This window comes from Apium graveolens, chromosome 2 (assembly GCF_009905375.1).
Source record: "Apium graveolens cultivar Ventura chromosome 2, ASM990537v1, whole genome shotgun sequence".
Classification (NCBI taxonomy): Eukaryota; Viridiplantae; Streptophyta; class Magnoliopsida; order Apiales; family Apiaceae; genus Apium; species Apium graveolens.
This window is the reverse complement of record NC_133648.1, coordinates 247169273-247193025: the sequence shown is the minus strand read 5'-3', so window position 1 is coordinate 247193025 and position 23753 is coordinate 247169273. Positions and strand designations below refer to the sequence as shown.

General features: G+C 35.5%; 2 protein-coding genes across 3 annotated transcripts; both read left to right on the top strand.

Moving 5' to 3' along the window:
* Positions 1–13559: 13559 nt before the first annotated feature.
* LOC141708298 (protein NRT1/ PTR FAMILY 5.5-like) lies at positions 13560–15841 on the top strand. Of its 2 annotated transcripts, XM_074511860.1 has the most exons (5): positions 13560–13685; positions 13858–14066; positions 14150–14715; positions 14800–15220; positions 15399–15841. In XM_074511860.1, exons 1-5 carry the CDS (start codon positions 13613–13615, stop codon positions 15432–15434), a joined length of 1305 nt encoding a protein of 434 aa, XP_074367961.1. In that variant the 5' UTR covers positions 13560–13612; the 3' UTR covers positions 15435–15841. The 2 variants fall into 2 exon arrangements, with proteins under 2 accessions (XP_074367961.1, XP_074367960.1); XM_074511859.1 differs by having other exon boundaries at positions 14800–15841.
* A 1586-nt stretch (positions 15842–17427) lies between these two features.
* Positions 17428–19689, top strand: LOC141706236 (protein NRT1/ PTR FAMILY 5.5-like). Its single transcript, XM_074509046.1, has 4 exons — positions 17428–17600; positions 17708–17922; positions 18041–18591; positions 18666–19689. The coding sequence occupies exons 1-4, from the start codon at positions 17576–17578 to the stop codon at positions 19327–19329; spliced, it is 1455 nt and encodes a 484-aa protein (XP_074365147.1). The 5' UTR covers positions 17428–17575; the 3' UTR covers positions 19330–19689.
* The last annotated feature ends 4064 nt before the right edge of the window (positions 19690–23753 follow it).

Sequence of the window (23753 nt, the reverse complement as noted above, 5' to 3'; positions counted from 1 at the left end):
ATACTGATTCTCTAAGTTCTGATGCTGCAAATGTTGGAGATACTGGTGAGGCTGCTACAACTGTAGATGCTGATGAAGCAGGTCCTTCAGGACATACTCCTCCACTGACTCTTCCTAAGTCTGAACTGGTAAAGGAGTTTGTTATCAGGGATGCACCAGTACCTTGGAGTGAAACTCCTGCAGGTCAGGAGTGGACTAAGGAATGGAACTCAGTTTCATGTGTTCCAAATGCTTTACATCTTGCTGAGCACTTGACTAAAGCTGATGAAATGTTACATTCTGATGATTTTAAAACCCAGCTTAGAGTCACTGCATTGAGTACTAAACATCTACAAGGTCTTCATTCCAACACTCATGCAGAGCTACACAAGATTCAGGAGAACTTTATCAAACAGGAACAAGTTTGGAAAATTGATAAGAAAAAGTTCTTCCAACCTACCATTGACAGGGTTACTTATATTGAGAAAACTCAAGAGAAGCAACAAGCTCAGATTGATCAAATTCTGACAAATCAAGCTTCTCAGCAATCGCAACTTACTGAAATCCAGACCTCAGTGGAACTACTTATCTCTCTTTTATTACCTGCTGATGCCAAAAAGGGGGAGAAGGTAATTAAGTCTAAATGCAAAACCAACAAGACACTGCAAGAAAAGGATGATGGAAAAGATGACCAAGGAAACTCTGGAATGGGTAGTGGTCATAGTCAAGATAGAAGGTTTACATCAAGACAAGCTAGTCACAGAACAAGTTCTGATACTGGGAAAAGAATAAGTTCTGCTGCTGGTAAAAGGATAAGTTCTGATGAACTTCTAGATCTTGATGAGGAAATGTCAAGACAGTTATTTCTTCAAGAAAATCCAGGGATGGACTTGGAAAGTTTAAAGGAAGAAGAAGCCAGACTTAAATCAGAGAAAGTCACATCTAAATCTGAAGCTTCTGGTAAAAAGTTACTTCCAAAACCTAAAGGCATTGTGATCAAAGAAAGGATACATACTGAAGAAACTTTGGCTAGATCACAACCACAGATAGATCCAAGATCCAAGGGTAAAGAAAAGGTTGGTGAACCTATCAAGCCTTATGTACCTCCTGAGGAAGAAGAAATTACTGATGGAAAAGATGATCTTGCTCTGACTTCAAGAAAAGTTCTTAAAACAACCTCTGACATGGCTCAAGTTGTTCAGAGTCAAGAAATTGTAAGTTCTGATATTCAGAAGAAGCAAGTAACCTCTGACAGTGCTCAAGTTAACTTGATATCAGAAAATAGATCTAAAACACTCCTACCAGGATTCACTAAAGCAAAACAGACTCAATCTTTGAAGACTACTCCAAGTGGTTTTGAAGCAAGAGTAGTTACTGGAAAGGAAGCTAGAGATAAAACTGGATTGGGAAGTGCTGATGAAAGAAGAGTACACAACACTACCGATGATCCAACTTCCTTGAGTGAACCAGGTATTGGAGCAACTCCTGAGAGATTGAATCAACTAGAATCTGTACAGATGGTTTACCATACCTACTTGAAAGAATACATCATGTTGTATTTCATGACAGATGGTAGGGTTTATCATATAAGATAAAATGCCATTCCTTTGAAGTATTTTGAAGAATTGGAGCATGTACTTTTCTTACTTCAAGTGGATGACAGAATAACAGAGACTGCTGCAAACTACTTAAAAGAATAGATTCAGAGACAGAAAAGGCTTTATTCTGTTAAGTCTGACAGCAGATATGTTCCAAAGTACAGAGATCACAATGGGGATATTGTTGATATGAAGCCTAATACTGCACAGATCAGAACGTATCTTGGTATTAAGGGACTTGAATTCAATCTTGAATCTGACAAAGCTTATGTCATAAGACTAGACCAGGAGTTAAGGAAAGCAAAGATTAATGATCTCAGAGCTGCAATCTTTCAAACTGGTGAAGATACTGCAGAGCTTAAAGGTGTTAAAAGGAGAATGATTGATGAACTAAGATATGCTGAGAAATGTTTGTTGAAGAACTATCTCAGAACAACTCCTGACATCAGAGAGATCAGAAGATGATGAAGCCAAGTCGAAGATCTACAACTGCTTAAATTCTGATATTTATGCAGATTGAAGTTGTTATCAGAAGTTGAAATTGGTAAAACTTTAAGGACTGTAAGTTGTAGTTATCTAGTCTATTTCTCATGCATTTGTACTTAATGTTTTTGACATCATCAAATATCTGTTTAACTTGTATATTTTGTTAATTTACAAGTTGGGGGAGATTGTTAGATATATTTGATAATGTCATGGCTAATATGTCTTATGTTTAGCTTTCAGATCTTGTGTGAACAGGATAGATCAGTACTTAATTGTTGATCAGTACTTATACTGGAAGTCAAGACTTAAGGATATCAGTACTTATATTATCAGGAGATAATCATCAGAAGATAGATATCAGAACTTAAGTGCTGAAGGACAATCAGATAAGGACAGTAGCTGATTAAAGGAAAGAAGATAGAGATAAAACATAAGAAGAGATATGCATGAAGAAGGAATTCCGTGAAGAATGGAATACTTGGAATAGAAGATATCTGATTGATATATTTTAGGAAGCAGAATTATATTCCATATCAATTAGCGATTATCTTGTAACTGTGTAGTATATAAACACAGGCATAGGGTTTACACTATAAGTGTTATCATTATCGAAGTTATTATTCTTTATAACCCTAGCAGCTCTCGTGATATTTGTTCATCACTGAGAGGTAACAGTTCCATATTGTAACAGAGTTTATTGTTTCAATAAAGTTTGTTTTCTTGTTCGATTTGAGTGTACTATACACTGTATTCACCCCCTCTACAGTGTGTGTGTGTGTGACCTAACAATTATGATGAAACATTTGCACCAGTTGCTAGATTGGAAGCCATAAGGATATTTTTGGCTTATGCTGCTCACAAAAAGTTTAATGCCTTTCAAATGGATGTGAAAAGTGCTTTTCTCAATGGAGAATTGGAAGAGGAAGTATATGTTGAACAACCTCCAGGCTTTGTAGATTCCAAATTTCCAAATCATGTCTACAGGCTTGATAAAGCACTTTATGGCCTTAAGCAAGCTCCAAGAGCATGGTATGAGAGTTTAGCTCAATTTCTTCTGGAAAGTGGATTTAACAGAGGAACTATTGACAAAACATTGTTCTACCTCAACCATGGAAATGACTTACTTTTGGTGCAGATATATGTTGATGATATCATTTTTGGTTCTACAAATGACCGACTTTGCAAGAAGTTTGCCAAACTGATGCAGTCAAGATATCAAATGAGTATGATGGGGGAACTTAGCTATTTTCTGGGCCTTCAAGTCAAGCAGAATGAAGAAGGCACTTTTATTTGTCAATCCAAGTATACCAGAAATTTGCTGAAGAAATTTGGAATGCAAGATTATTCAAGTGCATCCACTCCCATGGCCACTGCAATAAAATTGGATAAGGATACCGGTATATCAGTAGATATTACTGATTACAGAGGTATGATTGGCTCACTATTCTATCTAACTGCTAGTAGACCTAATATCATGTATGCTACCTGTCTTTGTGCAAGATTTCAAGCAGATCCAAGAGAACCTCACTTAACAGCTGTGAAAAGAATTTTCAAGTATTTTAAGGGAACAGCTGATCTGGGATTGTGGTATCCTAGAGAATCAGACTTTAAACTAATAGGTTACTCAGATGCAGATTTTGCAGGATGCAAAATTGACAGGAAAAGCACAAGTGGAAGCTGCCAATTTCTTGGAGGCAGATTGGTTTCTTGGTTTAGCAAGAAACAAAAGTCAATTTCCACATCAACGGCAGAAGCAGAGTACATTGCTGCAGGAAGCTGTTGTGCACATATTCTTTGGATCAAGAATCAGTTACTGGATTATGGGTTAACATATTTTAAAATCCCTATTTACTGTGATAATCAAAGTGCTATTGCTATGACAGATAATCCAGTTCAACACTCAATGACAAAGCACATCAGCATTAGGTACCACTTCATAAGGGAACATGTGGATGAAGGTACAATAGATTTGCACTTTGTTCCAACAGATCAACAACTAGCAGATATCTTCACAAAACCACTGTGTAAAGCTACTTTTACAAGATTGGTAAATGAACTTGGAATGGTTTCAGGTTCTTTCTCTAAGTCTGCTTAGTTTATGTTCTGTTTCATCAGATTTTATGATCAGTATTTACAGATATTACTATCCCTGTGTATTCTGTGCTTAATTTAAAAATTGCTTAAGTACTGATTGTCGTCTGATGTGAATTTCTAAACTCTGATAGTGATATGAATGTTTTTGTAACAATTCAATCCAATGAGGATAACTATGCTAGATGCTGACCTAGTAGTCTTTAATATACTAAAGATCCCATGTTTGAAGTAATTGTTTATGTGGAAATCTTTTAACACAAGCAAATTCTGATATTGAGCTTAGTTAAGTTTACTTTGTCTATCTTATTACTAAGTCAAAAACTAAAATAATGCTTCTTATCTGTTAAGTTCTGATGTTAGTAAAACTGGTGGATGTACTAAGTGTTGATAAACCTCACTTATCAAAAGAAAAAAAAAAGAACAAGAAATAAAAATCAGGCACTCCTTTGAGATCTAGAGTAAAAATGTGGAAGGGAAGACCCAAATGCATTGCTGGTATTAAGTAATATGCATCAGAAAAGCAAAATAAATATTTTCTTGGTGACTTTTCACACTCTATGATTGCTGGAGAAATACTCTGATAATAGCATAAATTCTGACAAGCAGTCGTGACTCACTTACACTGAGAAGCCACTTTAAAATGGAATTTCAAAAGATGCATAAAATGAGCATAAAACAGTTGAGGTGGACTTATGCATGAACTCATTCTAAAGTAGACTTCAGAATCATGACATATTTTGAGCAAAGTTCTTAGTTATGCCTTATTTCTAAGATGAACTGAAGTGAATCAGACTTTAATCTTTATCTGATATTTAGCTTACTGCACAAACATACACTCCATATGAATGATGAAAATTATTGTGGTGATAAATGTTCTTTTAGATGAACAGGTTAAGTGTCAGTTGCATAAATTCTGAGGACAAGTTCTGATGGAAGTTCTGATGATTAAGTTCTGAAGAGACGAAATCAGAATTTGTGTGACGAATTACAGAAATAGGCATTCACCTTTCGAGTTAAGGAATCATGTTTTGATGACTGTTAAGTTCTGATATAAGTCTAAGTTCTGGTATTAAATCATGATTCTTTACTTGACTTATTTGTGGTTAAAATCTGAAATAATATTATTTAAAATCAGAATATGTTTGGGTGAGATATTAACAGTCAACATAATTATTATTCTCATCGGTCTAGGGAGACGAGGTATAATTATTTTTACCTATAACCATTCAATTTTCCTTGCGTCTCTTAGTATTCTATAGGTTATATAAACCAACACCTCATTCCAGCCAGCACATCTCTCATTTTCTCTCAAACTCACTCTTTTTACATCCTCATAAAAAACATGGTTCGTTTCAACTTGGTCCTGAACTATGACACTTTTAATATAGAGTTGAGCTGTGCTGATTGGAGGCAGGAGTGGCATGTTACTACCATTCCTGATGAAATCTGGGACTCAGTTCCCCAAGAGATTCTCACAGACCTCTTATTCTTCTATATGGACTATCATCGCCATCTTGAGCGTCTGGAAGAGGAAAGGAGAGAAGCTCTCCGACAGCAAGAACGGATCATTCGTCTTGTTGTTCTCTTTGTTGAGAGTAGGAAGAAGAATTAATTGCAGCCGCCTGTTTCTCTTCACCGTCAGCTTTGTCAGTCTTCTTAGACTAGGACTAAAGCTCTTGATATTAGGATTTGTAGCTTAGGACAATCTTGTAATTTTAAGCATGTAATTTAAGTTTCATAAAATGTATTTGCTTAATATATTAATGAAATTTTATCTTTTTGCAAGATTTTGTCTCTGAGTCGTTTCATATTCTGATGATATTTTAAATCCTGATACTAACCATATTCTGATGACCTTTTTCGCTCTGATACAAATCAAGTTCTGATTCTGACGTGGCAGTATTTGTTTACTTGGTTTATTTATGTTCATTCTCTCATTGGTCATATTTTTACAGAATATTGGTAAAGCAGTAATAATAATTTATTAAGTGGGAACAGTTTTAAAATTTAAAATAAAACTGAATGTCCTTGATTAATGGGATTACTTGGTAAGTGGAACAGTTTTTCCTTGAAAAACTGCATGTGATAAGTAATGATTACTGAATACCCGTGCCCATTAATTATCTTTTACTGCTGCATGTCTGACAGATGTCTCAACGGTTACTTTTTTTACCGTGTATAAGTAAAAGAGAGAAAAGATTGTACAATCTTTTATTTACTTTCATATTTTATCTCTCTCTTTTTACTTTTATTCTCTCTCATCTACTGACGATTTTTCATACAGACGTTTTATCAAACACCTTACAGACAATTTTTTCTCTCACGCATCTCTCATGGCACCCAAGGACATAATTTTCGATGGAGCTACGTTTGTTCCTAATAACTTCTCTGCTATTCTTAGCAAGTCAGAAGCACCATCTGAACTTCACTTCATTCAGGACTTTCTTGCTAGTTCTGATATTGGGTATGATCTGACCGAACCTGAAGCAGTCTCTGGTACTCAAGTCCTGGAGTTCTTGAGAAGCGGTGTATATGATGATGGTGGTGCTCAAGGGTCCCCAAGTATTATTTTTTCATCAGGGGAGGATGAGTATGTTGTGACATTGTCTACGGTTCGACAAGCACTGCAGCTACCTGAGAACTGTGTCCACTCTACTGTTGAAGAACCAGTTCTTCAAAACATGATGGCCAGTCTGGGATATGAGAAGACATTGGCAAAGCTGGGCCAGTTGAAGAGATATTTCATAAGGAGGGAATTTAATTTCTTCTTTGATTGCATAACCAAGGCTTTTGCAAATAAATGTTCCAATTTCGATGCAATTCCCATATTCAGCCAACAAATCGGGTATGCTCTCATAAATCACACTGATTTTGACTATGCAAGTGATGTATTAGGCTTTATTGGGGATAGAATGATAGAAGATAGAAATACTATTTATTTTGCTAGATTCTGTCAGTTTATCTATAGTTTCTGTTGTGATAATAAGCCCCGAAATGCTAGTGAATTAATTTCATCATTCATACTAGCTAAAAGAGCTTTTAATGACTTATTATCTACTGATAATAAGAAGGATGTGTTAAGACCCCTCCTAATTCCTTTCTCTGTCAAACAATCCTTAATAACCAACGATCCAGTTAAATACACTGCACTATTTCCTGATGTCCAACCATCTGAACCTCATCCATCAGCACCTACCACCTCTACTCAACCACCTCAAACTTCTCAACCTCAACCTTCAGATCCTACAGTGCAGCCTTCATCTTCCAAACCTAAGAGGGCTAAGAAAGTACCTCAAACACAACAGAAGAGAAGGAGATTCATTCTGCGAGATGAATCAGATGCTGAGGAACAAGTTCATGTATCATAACCTGTTGTTGGAGAAGCTGAGAAGGTCTCTTCTCAGAAGGATGTTGATGTTGGGAGTTCTAGGCCCCTAAAAAGGCTTAGAATGCGTAATTCTGATGATACAGCTCCTACAGCATCCTCAAAAGCTAAAAGATTCAAATCATTGGCAAAAAGGCCTGAAGATTCTGGTAAAGGAATGGAAGCAGCAGCTAAGGAAGGGGGTCAGGAATCTCTGATCTCTCAAGATCCTGTTGAAGCTCACAATTCTCCTATTGCTGATTCAGACCTTCATGCAACTCATCACTCTCCACTACATGAACCATAAATTACTCACATTCCTACACCTCCAGTATCTCCATTACATGCTGATAACCAGGGGCCAAGTGATGAAATTGACATCCATAACTTGGAAGTGCCTAGGGTTTTGTATCTTGAAGCTCCACCAACTCAAGTCACTCCACCAATAACACCAATTCCTGATGCTGATTTTAATCCAGAATTACCTACAACACCTTCTCTGCATCTAGATACTGAAGATCAGATTTTAGGTGAGCATCAGAATATGGCTGTTGATCAGAACATAGTTGGAGATCAGCACTTAGAGGACGATGTTAAAGCCTCTATAGCCTCTCATACTGTTCTTTTATCAGAGGATGCTGAAGATGTTGACTTTGTAAGTTCTGATGCTGCAAATGTTGATGATACTGGTAATGCTGCTACAAATATAGATGCTGATGCAACTGGTCCTTCTGGACATGCACCTCTACAAGCTACTTCCAAAGCTGAGATAGTCAAAAAGTTTGTTACAGGGGTAGCACCAGTACCTTGGAGTGAAACTCCTAGAGGACATGAGTGGACTAAGGAGTGGAACACAGTTACCTTTGTTCCTAATGAAAAGATTCTTGTTGATCACTTGGAAAAAGCTGATGAGATGCTAGTCAATGATGATTTCAAGACACAGCTAAGAGTTACTGCACTTAGTACAAGGCACCTTCAAGGTCAACAATCTGTAACTCAAGCCAAGGTGGACAAGATTCAAGAATCCTTAATTCAGCAAGATATAGTTGTCAAGTTGGACAAGAAAAGGTTTTTCCAACCTTCCTTTGACAAAATTACCAACATTGAGAAAACCCAAGAGAAGCAACAGTCTCAGATTGATGAAATTTTGAAAAATCAAGCTTCTCAGCAAAATCAACTCAATGAGATCCAATCCTCAGTGGAATTGCTTGTCTCTCTTCTTTTACATGCTGATGCCAAAAGGGGGAGAAAGTAATTAAGTCCAAATGCAAACCTGATAAGACACTGAAGGGAAATGATGGTAATGACCCGGGAAACTCTGGAATGGGTGGAGGTCATGGTCAAGGTAAAGATCATTCATCAAGTAAAGCTGGAACTACAAGTCATATAACAAGTTCTGATACTGGGAGAAGAATAACTTCTGATACGGGTAAAAGGATAAGTTCTGATAAACTTTTGGAACTTGATGAAGAAATTTCAAGACAATTATTTCTGAAAGAAAATCCAGGAATGGACTTTGAGAGTCTAAAGGAAGAAGAAGCTAGACTTAAGTTAGAAAAAGTCATCTCCAAATTTGAAGCTTCTTTTGTTAAAAACAAACTTCCTACGGCTAAAGGCATTGTGATAAAAGAAAGGACAAATCCTGTGGCAACCAAGGCCAAATCACAAATGGAGATAGATCCAAGGTCCAAGGGCAAAGAAAAAGTTGGTGAACCTGTAAAGGTTTATGTGCATCCTATGGATGAAGAAATATCTGATGAAGATGCTAATCTTACTCTGATTTTAAGTAAGATTTCTAAGACAAACTCTGACATGGCTCAAGTTGTTCAGAGTCAAGATATAGTAAGTTCTAGTATAACTATGAAGCAAGCAACCTCTGACATAGCTCAAGTTGGCTTGATATCAGAAGATAAGTTAAAGGAAACCTTCGACATTGCTCATGTTAAATCCTCAAAGTTACTCCTACCAGGATTCACTAAAGCCAAACAGACTCAACCTTTGAAGACTACAGCAAGTGGTTTTGAAGCAAGAGTAGTTACTGGAAAGGAAGTAATAGATAAATCTGGATTGGGTAGTGCTGATGAAAGAAGTGTGCAAAACACAACCAATGATCCAACTTCCTTAAGTGAACCAGGTGTTGGAGCAACTCCTGAAAGATTGAATCAACTTGAATCTGTACAAATCGTTTATCATACCTTCTTGAAAGAATACATCTTATTATATTTCATAAAAGATGGAAGGGTTTACCACATAAGGGAAAATACTATACCACTGAAGTATTTTGAGGAACTAGAACATGTTTTATTCTTACTTCAAGTGAAGAACAGATTAACAGAAAGTGCTGCAAATTATTTGAAGACTCAAATTCAGAGACAGAAGAAGCTCTATTATGTAAAGTCTGACAGCACATACTGTCCCAAGTACAGAGATCACAAGGGTGATATTGTTGATATGAAGCCTAATACTGCAAAGATCAGTAAATATCTTGGTATTAAGGGACTTGAATTCAATCTAGAGTCTGACAAAGCCTATGTCATCAGACTACATCAGGAGTTGAGAAAATCAAAAATTAATGATCTCAGATATGCTATCTTCCAAACTGGTGAAGATACTGCAGAGCTTAAAGATGCTAAAAGGAGGATGATTGATGAACTCGGATATGATGAGAGATGTTTGTTAAAGAACTATCTCAGAACAACTCCTGATATTGAAGAGATCAGTAATTGAAGCCAAGTCAAGATCTACAACTGCTCAAATTCTGATGTGTGTACAGACTGAAGTTGTTATCAAAAGATAAAGTTGGTAAAGCTTTAAGGACTGTAAGTTGTAGTTATCTAGTCAAATTCTCATGCATTTGTACTTAATATTTTTGACATCATCAAATATCTATTAAACTTGTATATTATGCTAATTTACAAGTTGGGGGAGATTGTCAGATATATTTGATAATGTCATGTCTAATATGATTTGTGTTTAGTTTTCAGATCTTACTTAAACAGGACAAATCAGTACTTAACTGGATATCAGCACTTATACTGAAGTCAGAACTTAAGTTGTCAGAACTTAAGTTATCAGCAGATATTTATCAGGAGATAATATCAGGACTTAAGGAGACTTTCAGATAAGGAATGCAGCTGATTGAAAGGAAAGAAGATCAAGATAAACGCAAGAAGAGATATGCATGAAGAAAGAATTCTATGAAGAATAGAATACTTGGCAGAAAAGATATCTGATTGATATATTTTAGAAAGCAGAATTATATTCCATATCAACTAGTGATTATCTTGTAACTGCGTAGTATATAAACACAGACATAGGGTTTACACTATAAGTGTTATCATAATCGAGAATAATATTCATTGTAACCCTAGCAGCTCTCGTGATATTTGTTCATCACTGAGAGAGAACAGTTCCACATTGTAACAAATTTTAATAAAATTTGTTTTCTGTTACTTGTATTCTTTGAATTCGATTTGATTGTGCTATACACTGTATTCAACCCCCCTTATACAGTGTGTGTGACCTAACATCTACTTTAACAATTTTTAACATTTTAAACTCACCAATCCCATTTTGGGTTTTAGAAATATTAAAAAAAATTATAAATCGTACTCGTATTTAGGATTTGGGATTTAGAGCCCTTGTATCTTAGACCGTAGAACCTGATCCCTAATTTAATCTAAGATTTAAAATAGGGCCTTTTAGCCCCAAATCAAAAATGTAAATTCTAAATTCAACAATTTTGAAATTTAAGGGTCTAACCTAATTTAATAATTTTTAATATTTTAGAATTCAACAATCTCTTTTTGAGTTTTAGGAATATTTAAAAGTGAATTAAACAATTTAAGTGTGAACTAAATAAATTTTTATTATTTTAGTTTATAACAAATTTTTATTTGGTTTTGAAAAAAACTTTTACAAAAATAATATGTGCAAAATGGTACATGAAATTGTGTTGTGGGACCAAAACGCTACACGATTTGGTGTTTCAAAAAAAAGAAAAGAAAACAAAATAGAAAATAGGCAAAGCGTGCTTTATAGCGTCTACATGTTTAAAAAAATTACTAAAATGATAGAAAACATGAGACGATGTAGTATTGAACCTAAACGATATTGCGTATTTTTTTTATCGTAGTTAACCCACGACCGCTATCATTTCGGGTGCGTATCGGGTAAACCAACGACCTCACGCAATAGCCTGCAAAACACGTGAACCAAGGTAAACCGTATTTAAGCGACATGTTCTAACTTATGAGACATAATCGTAAATTTTCTTCCCATGTAATTCGTACCTATGACCAAAAGGATAATTAAAAATTAATATTTTAAACCATTTTTCATCCAAAAATATCATTTTGGACCAACAACCTTTATTTTATGGGTTTGAGGAGGACATTGAACTAAAGCGGTATATTTGTAACATCCCAATTTTCGTCATGGGCATGAATGTTGAAAATAGTTTTCCTTATCTACCCCTCATTTCTTTAATTTTTTTTATCGTATTTGACATGTATTTTGAGATTACTATAAGGGATATTTTTATAATTAAATTTTAAATATTCTTTTGAATAAAAAATTTTATAACTGATTTTTACCTTTTTTTAATAAAAATTTCAATATTTAAAAGAAAGAAATTCAAAAATTCAAGAAATTATACTTTATAAAATCCCTAAAATGCGTGTATAGCCGGCCCCCAATATAAAATACCTAGAGGAACGGAGGAAGTACAAGAGATTCGCCGGACCGAAACTATGGTGGTCTTGTTCGAATTTAGTAAATTTGTTTAATACATCGACCGTATAACGTGGGGGTGTTTGTAATGTTCGATATCAATCAGAATGACAAAGTATTTGAATACATTGCAAGGACAATTTTACATTAAGATAATATTTATAAGAATAAGTTTAAAATTAAGATATTCTAAATTGTGATATATTTAGGAATCTATTTTAAATAAAAATAATATTTTGTAAATATATAAATACCTTAAATAAATATTAAAATATTTACAAATTTTTCATCTCTTAAATAATTTAAATATTAATTCAAATTAATATTAAAATTTAAAGAAAATCTATTATTATGATTTACTATGTGATTTTTTATTAAAATATATTATTTATAATTTAATTTTTATTAAAAGGTAAAAAATAAAAAAATTCTGAATCTATGCAGGGATCCGCATTCCCCATTTGGGGTGGGGATTGGGGAGTAAAATAATCACTGTTCGAGATCAGGGACGGGATGACATTGTTAGGAACCGAAGTGACCATATGCCAATCCCTTGGTACATTGTTAGGTCCCATATGCATTTAATTGTTGGCTTCTTGTCACCGGTGGGCTTCTTACAAACCCAGAGCGGCTAGGACATAAAATTCTATCGAGCATGTACGTTTTTTCTTATGGTAACCAAATGATTGAAGAATAAACTGGAAATCTGTTGTGAAGGGTCTGTGCAAATAAAGTTAAACAATGCTGACATAACATAACACAAAAAAATTCTTATAAATAGGAACAATTAAGAATCACATGGGAACCTCCGGCAACTTCAATTGCTTATTTTTGCTAATGTACTCGACTCGTGTTTCTCGTGGGGCTGGGCGCGAATCTCCTGCTCCTTTAAATTACAAATTATTAGTGATACTTGTAGAATAAAACTTATAAAATTAGTTATGCATTTCTTAAGTTATGTTGTGACATGACTGACTGGAAACCCGGTGTGGGTTTTAGCCAAATTGGAAGGTCTCCGAGCCTCGATCCTTCAGCTTTGCACCTCATAGTTTAGGTCAAGCGAAAGAGAATCTCCGAAAAAACTCCCAGTTTACTATCTGTAAATCATGTAAATTATTGGGTCTTATTAGCGTCAACATATTTGTTTTCCATGCTAGAGTCTGTTTGAGATTCTCTAACTCGAAACAAACGTGAATTGTCATATCCTGAAAGTGAAGAGTTATATTCTTAAACAATAGGGATGAGTATGAGAGTAATTTATTCAGAAGTTCCCTTTATACCTGGAGTCCACTCACCGGTGAGGCAAGGAATAATACCTGGAAAAAACAAACAAACAGTTGTATAAATAATCAACCACTACATGAGACTGCACTTATACAAGTTGTTTGCCCCGCCCACAATTGGAAAAATGAAATCCTTCCAGCGGATTGCAGGTTTTATTTTTCCTTTTTATCAATTTTAATTTGCAGAGTTTTCTTTTTGTTTGTTATAGCTAATAATCACTAATTGTTAAGTTATGCGAATGTATATTACTACTTCCCAGTTGATCCTAATACCTGATTACTTATTTTGCGCTTTATTTTGTGTACATTGTTGAAAGTTTAGGATGGGTGAACTTTCTAGAAGCAATTATAATGTGGGTGATGCAGACATACTTGACGAATGTTTGGAACCTAAGTGTGTCGCATGCTGCTGGCATTATCAATGTCTGGAATGGACTCACATTTTTCTTACCGATACCCTTTGCATTCTTTGCTGATTCTTTCCTCGGAAACTTTTATATGCTCATGTTCTCCTGTTTCGTCGATACCATTGTAAGTAGTTTATATAGTTGAAGTGTATCCATATATAGAGCTATTAACATCGTAAAAATGACATGATAACATCTTTATTGCAGGGGCTAGGATTCCTGACACTGTCAACACCTAATTTTCTTGGGCCATGTAAAGAAAATGAGCCTCAATGTATTGGTCGAAAGCAGAAAACACTATTTTACATTGCTTTAGCTTTGATAGCAGCAGCATTGGCGAGTCGTACTGTATCCCAAGTCCAATATTCAAAAGAACAGAAAGGGGAAACCATTAACAGTAATAGAGAAGGGGAAACCACAAACAGTAATAAAGAAGAAGGAATTTGTGACTGCGGCTTAGGCCAAAAACTAACCTGCTGTGTTATGGTAGTAATTGTAATTATAAGCAGTTTAGTCCTGCCATTCATTGAATCTTGGACAGTCAAGTTTGGGATTCCAGCAATATGGAGCCTTCTGGCGCTACTCATCTTCTTGAATGGCCAGTTTTGGCATCCCTCCCCACGTGAAGGACCTCAGGGGAGCCCATTGACAACATTTTTCAGAGTCTTCGTGGCTGCTATGTCCAAAATGTCTGAGAAACTTCCTGAGGATCACAACATTGAAAACAATCTTTATCAGTCAGATGATCATGCCGAGGTCACTCATTCCCTTAGGTACACAACGTTTTAAATTTAGATACTGAATCAATACAAATGTTTCTATCGACCAAATGATGCATAACAAATTCCTACACGTAGGTGTTTGAACAAGGCTGCAATAATCTTACCAACTCCCTCCGAAGAACAACAGAAAAATGACAACTGGCATCTTTGTAGTGTGAGAGAAGTAGAGGACACTAAAGTCTGTATTAAAATGACCCCATTGTGTATCACCTTAGTACTTTGCGGATTAGTACTCTCCCTGGGGAACACTTACTTTCTTGAACAAGCAAATCACTTAAATCAAACGCTACGCCACCTCAAAGTTAACGTTCTCATCTTTTTCTTCTTCTCTTTCAGCGCAAGTTTCATCTCTAGTTTCATCTACAGCTTTGCCAAAAGATGGTCAGCCAAAAAGAACAAAAAATATTTCCCCTTATTTGGAATAGCTTTCGCCCTAGTCTCTTCCATTTTGTGCTGCATTAGTGCTGCTAAAGTCGAAAGTCGGAGATTAGAATCAGTAAGTAAAAAATCTTCAATGTCAATGTTTACGTTGGTTCCACAATACCTACTTCTCGGGGTGTTTAGTGGGATTTCTTCTACTTGTTACGAAGAACTATTCAAGACAAGATATCCTTCTTCTATGAGTAAGTACACACAGTATTTCACATTAGGATTGACAGGTATAGGAATTGCAGGTAGTTATTTGCTGGTGTATGTTGTGGGAAAGGTGAGTGAGAGAGGAGGAACAAGCCCAAATTGGTTCAGGCATTCGTTAAACGAAAGCCGTTTGGATAAATATTATTGGACATTGGCAGTTATCAGCTCACTCAATCTACTTCTTTACATTATTGTTGCCCGGATCTTACCTCAACCAAAACCCAAACAACCCAAAACAATTTTACAGAAGGTGAAAATGTTAGTTTTTACTTGTGCTCAGCGTGTGTGCAAATGTGTGTGCAAATGTATGTGCAAATGTGTGTGCTGTTGCTGTTCCTAGAAAATAAATCTGAACCATGTAATTAATGTTAAAATTTAGTAAGATATGCTTGAGAATAAGAAAAATATGGAACTTCACATATGTGGATGCTGGTTTGTATGTTTTTTCTTTCATGAATATCAGACATGTGTATTTCTCTCATATGTCGAATTTTTAAAATATCTTAGGACTTGAACTGTTTATTTAATATGATATTTATGTAATGTCTCGAATTCGAATGTTTTCATCCTAAATTATATAAATTTAGTCTGTTTGCTTATCTATTTGTTCTCTTATAATACAAATGAGTTGAGTATTAAAAATGATATATTATCCAACTTACTTTTATATTCGGAAAATGGTAGAGTACCCAAATTGGATTCCAAACTAGCTTTCAAATTTCATGTGACATTCTCCAATTAATAAGATGAAACTAATGCATTCACTTTGAAAACAACAATTAAAATAGGCCATAGTGCCACCTCACCATTTACTCCATTGCGGCTAAGGTTTCAAGAGAGTAACGATCAGAAGTTCAATTAAACATACAATATGACAAAAAAAAAACAAATAAATACAGCACGGCTTCATTCACTCATCACAACTGCTTAAAGTTGTGAGCTTAGCTTGCAGAGTCAATGTAGTTGTACAAAGCTCTAATTTATTCCCTACAATTAAAAATTACACTGCACACACACGAATTAACAGTCTTTCTTAATGCTCACAGAGTCACAGCCATAATCAAAGAACATTACAGTATTAGCCAGTTAGTTGCATACCTGCGCAATCTGAAGTATATAACAGAAGTATTGATCTTTGCACTGCCAAAACTTTAATCCTTGTTAAATAGACGATGAAGAACCATTCGGGAACCCTTTACAACTCTGATTGTTCTTCATTTGAATGACGTACTTGGATGAAGTTCCCGTTACATTTTGGGCTGCTTGACATGCATCAGCTCATCTTCACAAATATTCCATCCTTTGATATACGAATTACCTGCCAGAGATAACAAACACAGGGATCAATTATGGAAACACTTTTCTTATACAGTATCCAAATGAATAGCTAGCTGATAGCGCTGATTAAGTTCACAAGTCATTTGCTACAAATTATGCATTTTTATCCAAAGATGTGGTCAAAATTCACCTGTTTTCTTGTAGTTGACTCTCTAATTACTACTCTCTCCGTCTCATTAGATTCTTTATATTGGAGGACACAAATCAGTACGCATTTTAAAACCCCTGTAAAATATACTTCCCTAAATAATTTTAAATATTTTTTTTCTTTTGAATATATATATAATGTTTAAACTTTTATACAGAAAAACAAAATTTTAAAAATAAATTATAGAATTATATTTTACAGTAGCCTTAAATGCGTGCCGAGTAAAAAGTATGTAAAGAATCCAGTAGGACGGAGGAGTGTGTACTTTTAAGATAATTCTTACTTCTATTTACGAGGGATACATATAGCAAATGCTGGAAACCTTTAGAAAAATGCAGGTTAGTTATGGTCCGGCAGCACGGTTTACACGTTGGAATGTTAGTACTTGACCCTCTGTACGAAAAGAATAGTTAGTTACTTCATTTACAAATGCAATCTATTCCAAGGAAAGGGAGATTGAGCTCGCACAGTAGATGAGCTTTGAAAGTGTATCTGTTCTCCTAATGCAAAATAGAGCGAGATGTAAGTGGCAAGGAAGGAATTGATACTTGAATAATATTGCTGATCAGTTCTGCTTCTTTCCTTAGTATAAGTATTTTTTGGACTTCTTTTTATTGTTGATATGAAAAGAGAACTACTGGAGTTTCTGAACCAGATACATTAACCCATGGCTGGTATATATATCTCTGTAATTAGATCAAGTTGACAGCCGATCCAGCAACTGAAATCATGAAATCTTTTGTGCGCTTTTCAGGTTTATTCTCTCCTTTCGTTTTTTTACGAATATGTACCGTAGTACTATTTTCGTGTTAACAGAATCTGATTAATTGCTCTGACTTTGTTCTGTGTGCATTATTGTAGTAATATTAGCGGCGGACTTATTTAGAGAGATTATAATGTGGGTGATGCAGACGTACTTAACAAATGCTTGGAAGCTAAGTGTTACACATGCAGCTGGTATTATCAATGTCTGGAATGGAGTCGCATGTTTCTTATATATACCTTTGGCATTCTTTGCCGACTCCATCATTGGAAATTTCTATACGCTCCTGTTTTCCTGTATCATAGATACCATTGTAAGTAGTGCCGTAGTTTATGTACATATCATACTTAAGTGTGTGTGTGTGTGTATGTTTAATGCCCGTATTCAAAGGGGTTAGATTGTTGTAAAAGACGTACTTCATCACTATTTAGGGGCTGGTGTTTCTTACCATGTCAACACCACTGTTCAACATGGGGCAATGTAACAAGTATGAGCCAGAATGCATTGGTCCAACGCAGAAAACACTATTTTACATTTCCTTAGCTTTGATAGCGTTGGGAATGGGCCGTCGCGTATCCCTCCGCCCATTCTTCCAAGAGCAAGAAGAAAAACAGCAAGAAGAAGTCACAAACAGTGACACAAAAATTGCATTTTTTAGCTGTAGCTTAGGCCAACAATTAGGTTGCCTAGTTGTGGTGGTTGCTACCATCATAGGAGGTTCTGTCTTGCAATTCATAAAATCTTGGTCAATAAAGTTTGGCCTTACAGCACTATTTAGCCTGGTGGCTCTACTCGTCTTCTTGAGTGGCTTGTTTTGGCATCCCTACATACGCAAAGGACCTCAGGGGAGCCCCTTAACAACAATTATCAGAGTCTTTGTGGCCGCTATATACAAAATGTCTAAAAGAATTCCTGAGGATCACAACAATGCAAAAAATCTTTATATGTCAGATGATTCTGTTCAGCTCACTGGTTCCCTCAGGTAGATAAAGCTTTGAAATTTATATATTAATGTTTGGATCAATAGATTACTAAGTCATAAATTCTTACCTGCAGGTTCTTGGACAAGGCAGCAATAATTTTACCAATTCCGGAGGAAGAACAACAGAAGAAGCACAAGTGGCATCTTTGTAGCGTGAGAGAAGTAGAGGATGCCAAAACCTGCCTTGAAATGGCTCCATTGTGGATACCTTTCATACTATGCGGATTAGTATTCTCCCTTGGAAATACATACTTTATTGAACAAGCAGATAACATGAGTCAAAAACTTGGACGCCTTAAAGTTAGTGTTATCATCTTCCGAATCATCTTCAAACTCTTTTCTAGTGGCGCGGGTTTCGTCTCTGGTCGGATTTACAGCATTGTCAAAGGTTGGTTACCTGTAAAGTATAAAAAGAAATTCCCGTTCTTTGGAATTGCTTTCGCTCTAATTACTTCCATTTTGTGCTGCAATACTGCTGCCTTGGTAGAAAATCGAAGACTAAAACTGATAAGAAGCATCCCCGAACTATTAGAAGATGACCCACCAAAGAATATTAAAATTCCAATGACAATGTTTTTGTTGGTTCCACAATATATATTTCTTGGAGTATTTAGTGGTATTTCAACAACTTGTTTCACAGAATTATTTAACTCTAGATACCCTCCTTGTATGTACAAGTACTTGGAATATCTCCTGATAGGAATTCCGGGTATAGGAACTGCTGGTGACTATAGTTGATAAGGTGAGTAAAAGAGGAGGAACAAGTTGGTTTAGGCATACGATAAACCAAAGTCGCTTAGATAGGTTTTACTGGACATTGGCAGTTATCAGCTCACTTAATCTATTTCTTTGCATTTTAGTCGCCAAGATCTCACCCCAACCCAAATCAGAACCCCCGGAACAGAAGAAAGATGAAGAAAGTTGAATGTACATATGTTCATTGTTTGTTCGTTCCAGCGTGTTTTATATATGTGTCAAACTACACTCAACAAATTACATGATTGACTACATGCTGATGCTGTAGCACATTGTATGCTTAGCATGTCAGTTTTATTACTCAAATTCCTCTTCTTATTGTACTATATCAGAATCATTGTCCTTTTTAACTGGAACTCGTCATTTAACATTTACATCAAATATTACTAATATTTTAATTTAATTTATATTAAATTTTATTAAAAACTTTGTACACTTTTAATTTCATAAATCTATTAAAACTGAATTACATATCTTTTGTAACTGGTAATTCATTTTTAAGTATTGGTTAATCTTATACTTAATAAAATAATACTTTTGTTAAAATAAGTTAATCCTACTTACAGAATCTCTAAAGATAAATGGCTAAAAGTTCAGTATAAACGACTACAACATTAGACGCGGCTCATTGGATCTAAGATTACTATTGCGTAGATCTTAGCCTAAACCAAAACCCGCTAACAGAAGAAAGGTGAAAAAGTTGGTATACAAAACTACTAATATCCTCCTTGTTTGTGTATGTGCATCCCAAATTGGGTTTTATAATCACATACATCAATGTTTGACATCCCATTGTTACGAACATGTATAGAGGTTTACTTGGTGTTGGGCCTGGTCCACTTATGTGGCCTATGGTTTTATTAAGCCTAACTAGATAAATGAAAAAAACACACACTAAAATGTCAGAGTGAGAGAGGAAAATAAAAGGAAATAAAGGAGGGAGAAAAAACGTTTTGTGTAGTAGCGTCAAGTGATTCAAAACACTCCTAAAGGTGGATGTACCAGTAACAACAAGGTTGTATCTTTGAATTTTTTGCTACAAATCGGTGAGAATATTCAAACTTGGTTTGATGTATTATTAGTGAAAGCCACATCTCCGTAAAGATTAATGTTTGTACCTCTAGTATTAACTAGAGAGAAAATTGTGTATCCCATTATTTATAGTGTAAGTGTTTTAATATGGGTGGTTTACTATCACCTCGTGGTTTTTTCCTTCACCTTGGAGGGTTTTCCACGTGAAAAATATGGTGTTTTTTTTACTTCTTTGCTGCTGTTATTTTAATCTATATTGTTGCAATTTTCTGTCTGTTTATTGATCGGTGCATCATCCTATTTTACACATAAAGAGGAAGTATATAGTGTAGTTGCATATAACTTAGCTTGGTGTTGCTTAATTGTTGTCTCCAGTAGCCTTTGAGCATTGCTGTTAAAGTCTGGTGTATCCTAAAAGAGTTTATTACACTCTTTTATTCCCCAACAAAGTGGCATTAGAGCCAGGTTGCTAGAAATAAGTTTTTTGTGTGTCAAAAATGGATGGGTCAGATGGAATGATTAGACTGAACTCAACAAATTACTCTATATGGAAGCATATGATGGAAGACTTGCTCTATTGCAAAGATTTATATAAGCCAGTTACATTAGGTGATCAAAAACCTGAAGATATTTCAAGTGAAGATTGGAAAGTTATGCACAGAAAAACTGTTGGATTTATAAGAAGATGGGTTGAATATAGTGTACTCGAAAATGTTTGTGATGAAACTGAAGCTCATATTCTATAGAAAAAACTGGAGAGTACCTTTGAGAAGAAAATGGCAAGAAACAAAACTGCACTAATTAATCTGAAGGCTTGTTAATCTGAAGTACAAAGATGGAAGCAGCATGGTAGAGCACACAAATCAGTTTCAGAGCATTGCCAACAAATTGGTCACATTGGAATTAAAGCTTGATGATGAGGTTCAAGCTTCGTTACTTCTTAGCTCATTACCTGACAGTTGGGAAACATTAGTGGTGACAATCAGCAACTCTGCACCAGATGGAAAACTAACCATGGATTTGGTTAAAGATAGCTTGTTAAATGAAAGAGGCAAGAAGAAAAGAAGCAGGTGAATCTTTTTCAGGGGCACTTCTAACGCAGAAAGAGGAAAGACCTGGAAGGAGTCAATAAAGAAATTGGCGCAATCCCAGCAAAAGAGATCATTCCAGGGGAAGATCTAAATTTAGATCAAGGAAAAATGTTACTTGCTACCATTGCAACAAACTTGGACATATGATTAAAGAGTGCAGAATTTTAAAAAGAGAACAGAAAGGCAAGAAGAACGAGAATGAGGTAAACACAATTTTTAATGATGGTGATGTACAGATTGTCCTTGATAGCGCATATGTCAATATTTCTTGTCAGGATACAGATTGGGTGATCGATTCTGGTGCCTCATACCATGTAACATCTCATGCTGAATTTTTTACAAGCTACACCAGTGGTGATTTTGGAATAGTGCGAATGGGAAATACAGGTGCATCCAAGATTGTCGGTATTGGCAATATTCACTTAGAAACTAATATTGGAAATAAGCTAGTGCTCAAAGATGTCAGACATGTTCCAGATATTCGACTTAATTTGTTCTCTACAGGTAAACTTGATGATGAAGGTTTTGAAAGTTATTATGACGGAGGTAAATAGAAGCTTACTAAAGGTTCGCTAGTTGTTGCTAAGGGAAAGAAAATGAGCACTCTTTATTCGACGCAAGCTACACTTTGCAAGGCTGATATAAATACAATTCTGAAGGATGCAAGTATTGATCTTTGACATGTAAGGCTTGGTCACATCAGCGAAAAGGGACTCCAAACATTGGTCAGAAAGAAATATTTGCCTCAACTGCAAGGTATGTCTTCCCTTAAAACTTGTGATCATTGCATAATTGGAAAAACACATAGAGTTGCATTCAATACTCATTCCTCATTTAGAAAGCCAGGTGTGATTGATTTGATACATACTAATATTTGTAGTATGCAAAGTAAATCTCTTGGTGGTGCTCTTTACTTTGTAAAATTTATTGACGATCATTCGCGAAAAGTTTTAGTGTTCAATTTAAAATCTAAGGATCAGGTACTTGATGTATTTACAAAATTTCATTCTTATGTTGAACGAGAAACGGGAAGAAAACTGAAGTGTGTCAGATCAGATAACGGAGGTGAGTATAGGGGTCCATTTGAAAAATATTATCAAAGATATGGCATCAGGATTGAGAAAACAGTAATAAAAACCCCCAGCAGAATGGGGTAGCGGAGAGAATGAATAGAACCATTGAAGAGCGAGTCCGATGTATGCTTTCACATGCTAAACTACCAAAGTCTTTTTGGGGGGAGGCTGTAAGAACTGCTGTTGATTTAATAAATCTTTCTCCTTCAGTTCCGCTTAATGGTGATGTACCTGAAAGAGTATGGACAGGGAAAAATATCTCATATAATCAGTTAAGAGTTTTGGGTGCAAGGCATATGTTCATATTTCGAAAGATGAAAGATCGAAACTTGATGACAAGGCAAAATTATGTATTTTCTTGGGATATGGCCATGAAGAGTTCGGATATAGATTGTGGGATCCAATGGACAAGAAAATTGTCAAAAGTAGGGTTGTATTTCTTGAAGATCAGTTTGGTGAAGTTGAGAAAATTGATAAATCAAGATCATCTGTTAGCTCATATGTTGATTTGACACCAATTCCTCCTCCTCCTACAGTCCATAACAATCAAACGGAAGATAATGATCACATGAAAAATGGTCAAGAAGACCATCAAGATGATGGTGGCAGGTTTGAATTTGATCAGACAAATGAGGATGACGAGCAAGCTGAAAATGAAGATCCAGAAACGCAGTGGACAGAAACAGAGATTCCATTGAGGAGATCTACAAGAATAAGACAGCCCTCTACACGATACACTCCAACAGAGTATGTGATGTAAACTGACGGGGGAGAAGCAAAAACTTACTATGAGGCTGTTTCACATGAAAAAAAAGGAAGAATGGTCGAAAGCTATGAAAGAAGAAATGAGATCCTTGCAACAAAATCACACTTATGATTTAGTCAAGCTACCTAAGGGTAAGAGAGCATTAAAAAATAAATGGGTATACAGGTTGAAGACCGATGAAAATAGTGGGCAAAAAAGATACAAAGCGGGACTTGTTATGAAAGGATTCAGTCAGAAAAAAGGAGTTAATTTTGAAGAAATTTTATCACCTGTTGTAAATATGTCATCCATTAGAGTTGTGTTGGGTTTAGCAGCAAAACTGAACCTTGAAGTTGAACAACTTGACTTGAAGACCGCCTTTCTTCATAGAAACTTAGAAGATGAGATATATATGGAGTAGCCCGAAGGATTTAAAGTTTCAGGAAAAGAAGATTTTGTTTGCAG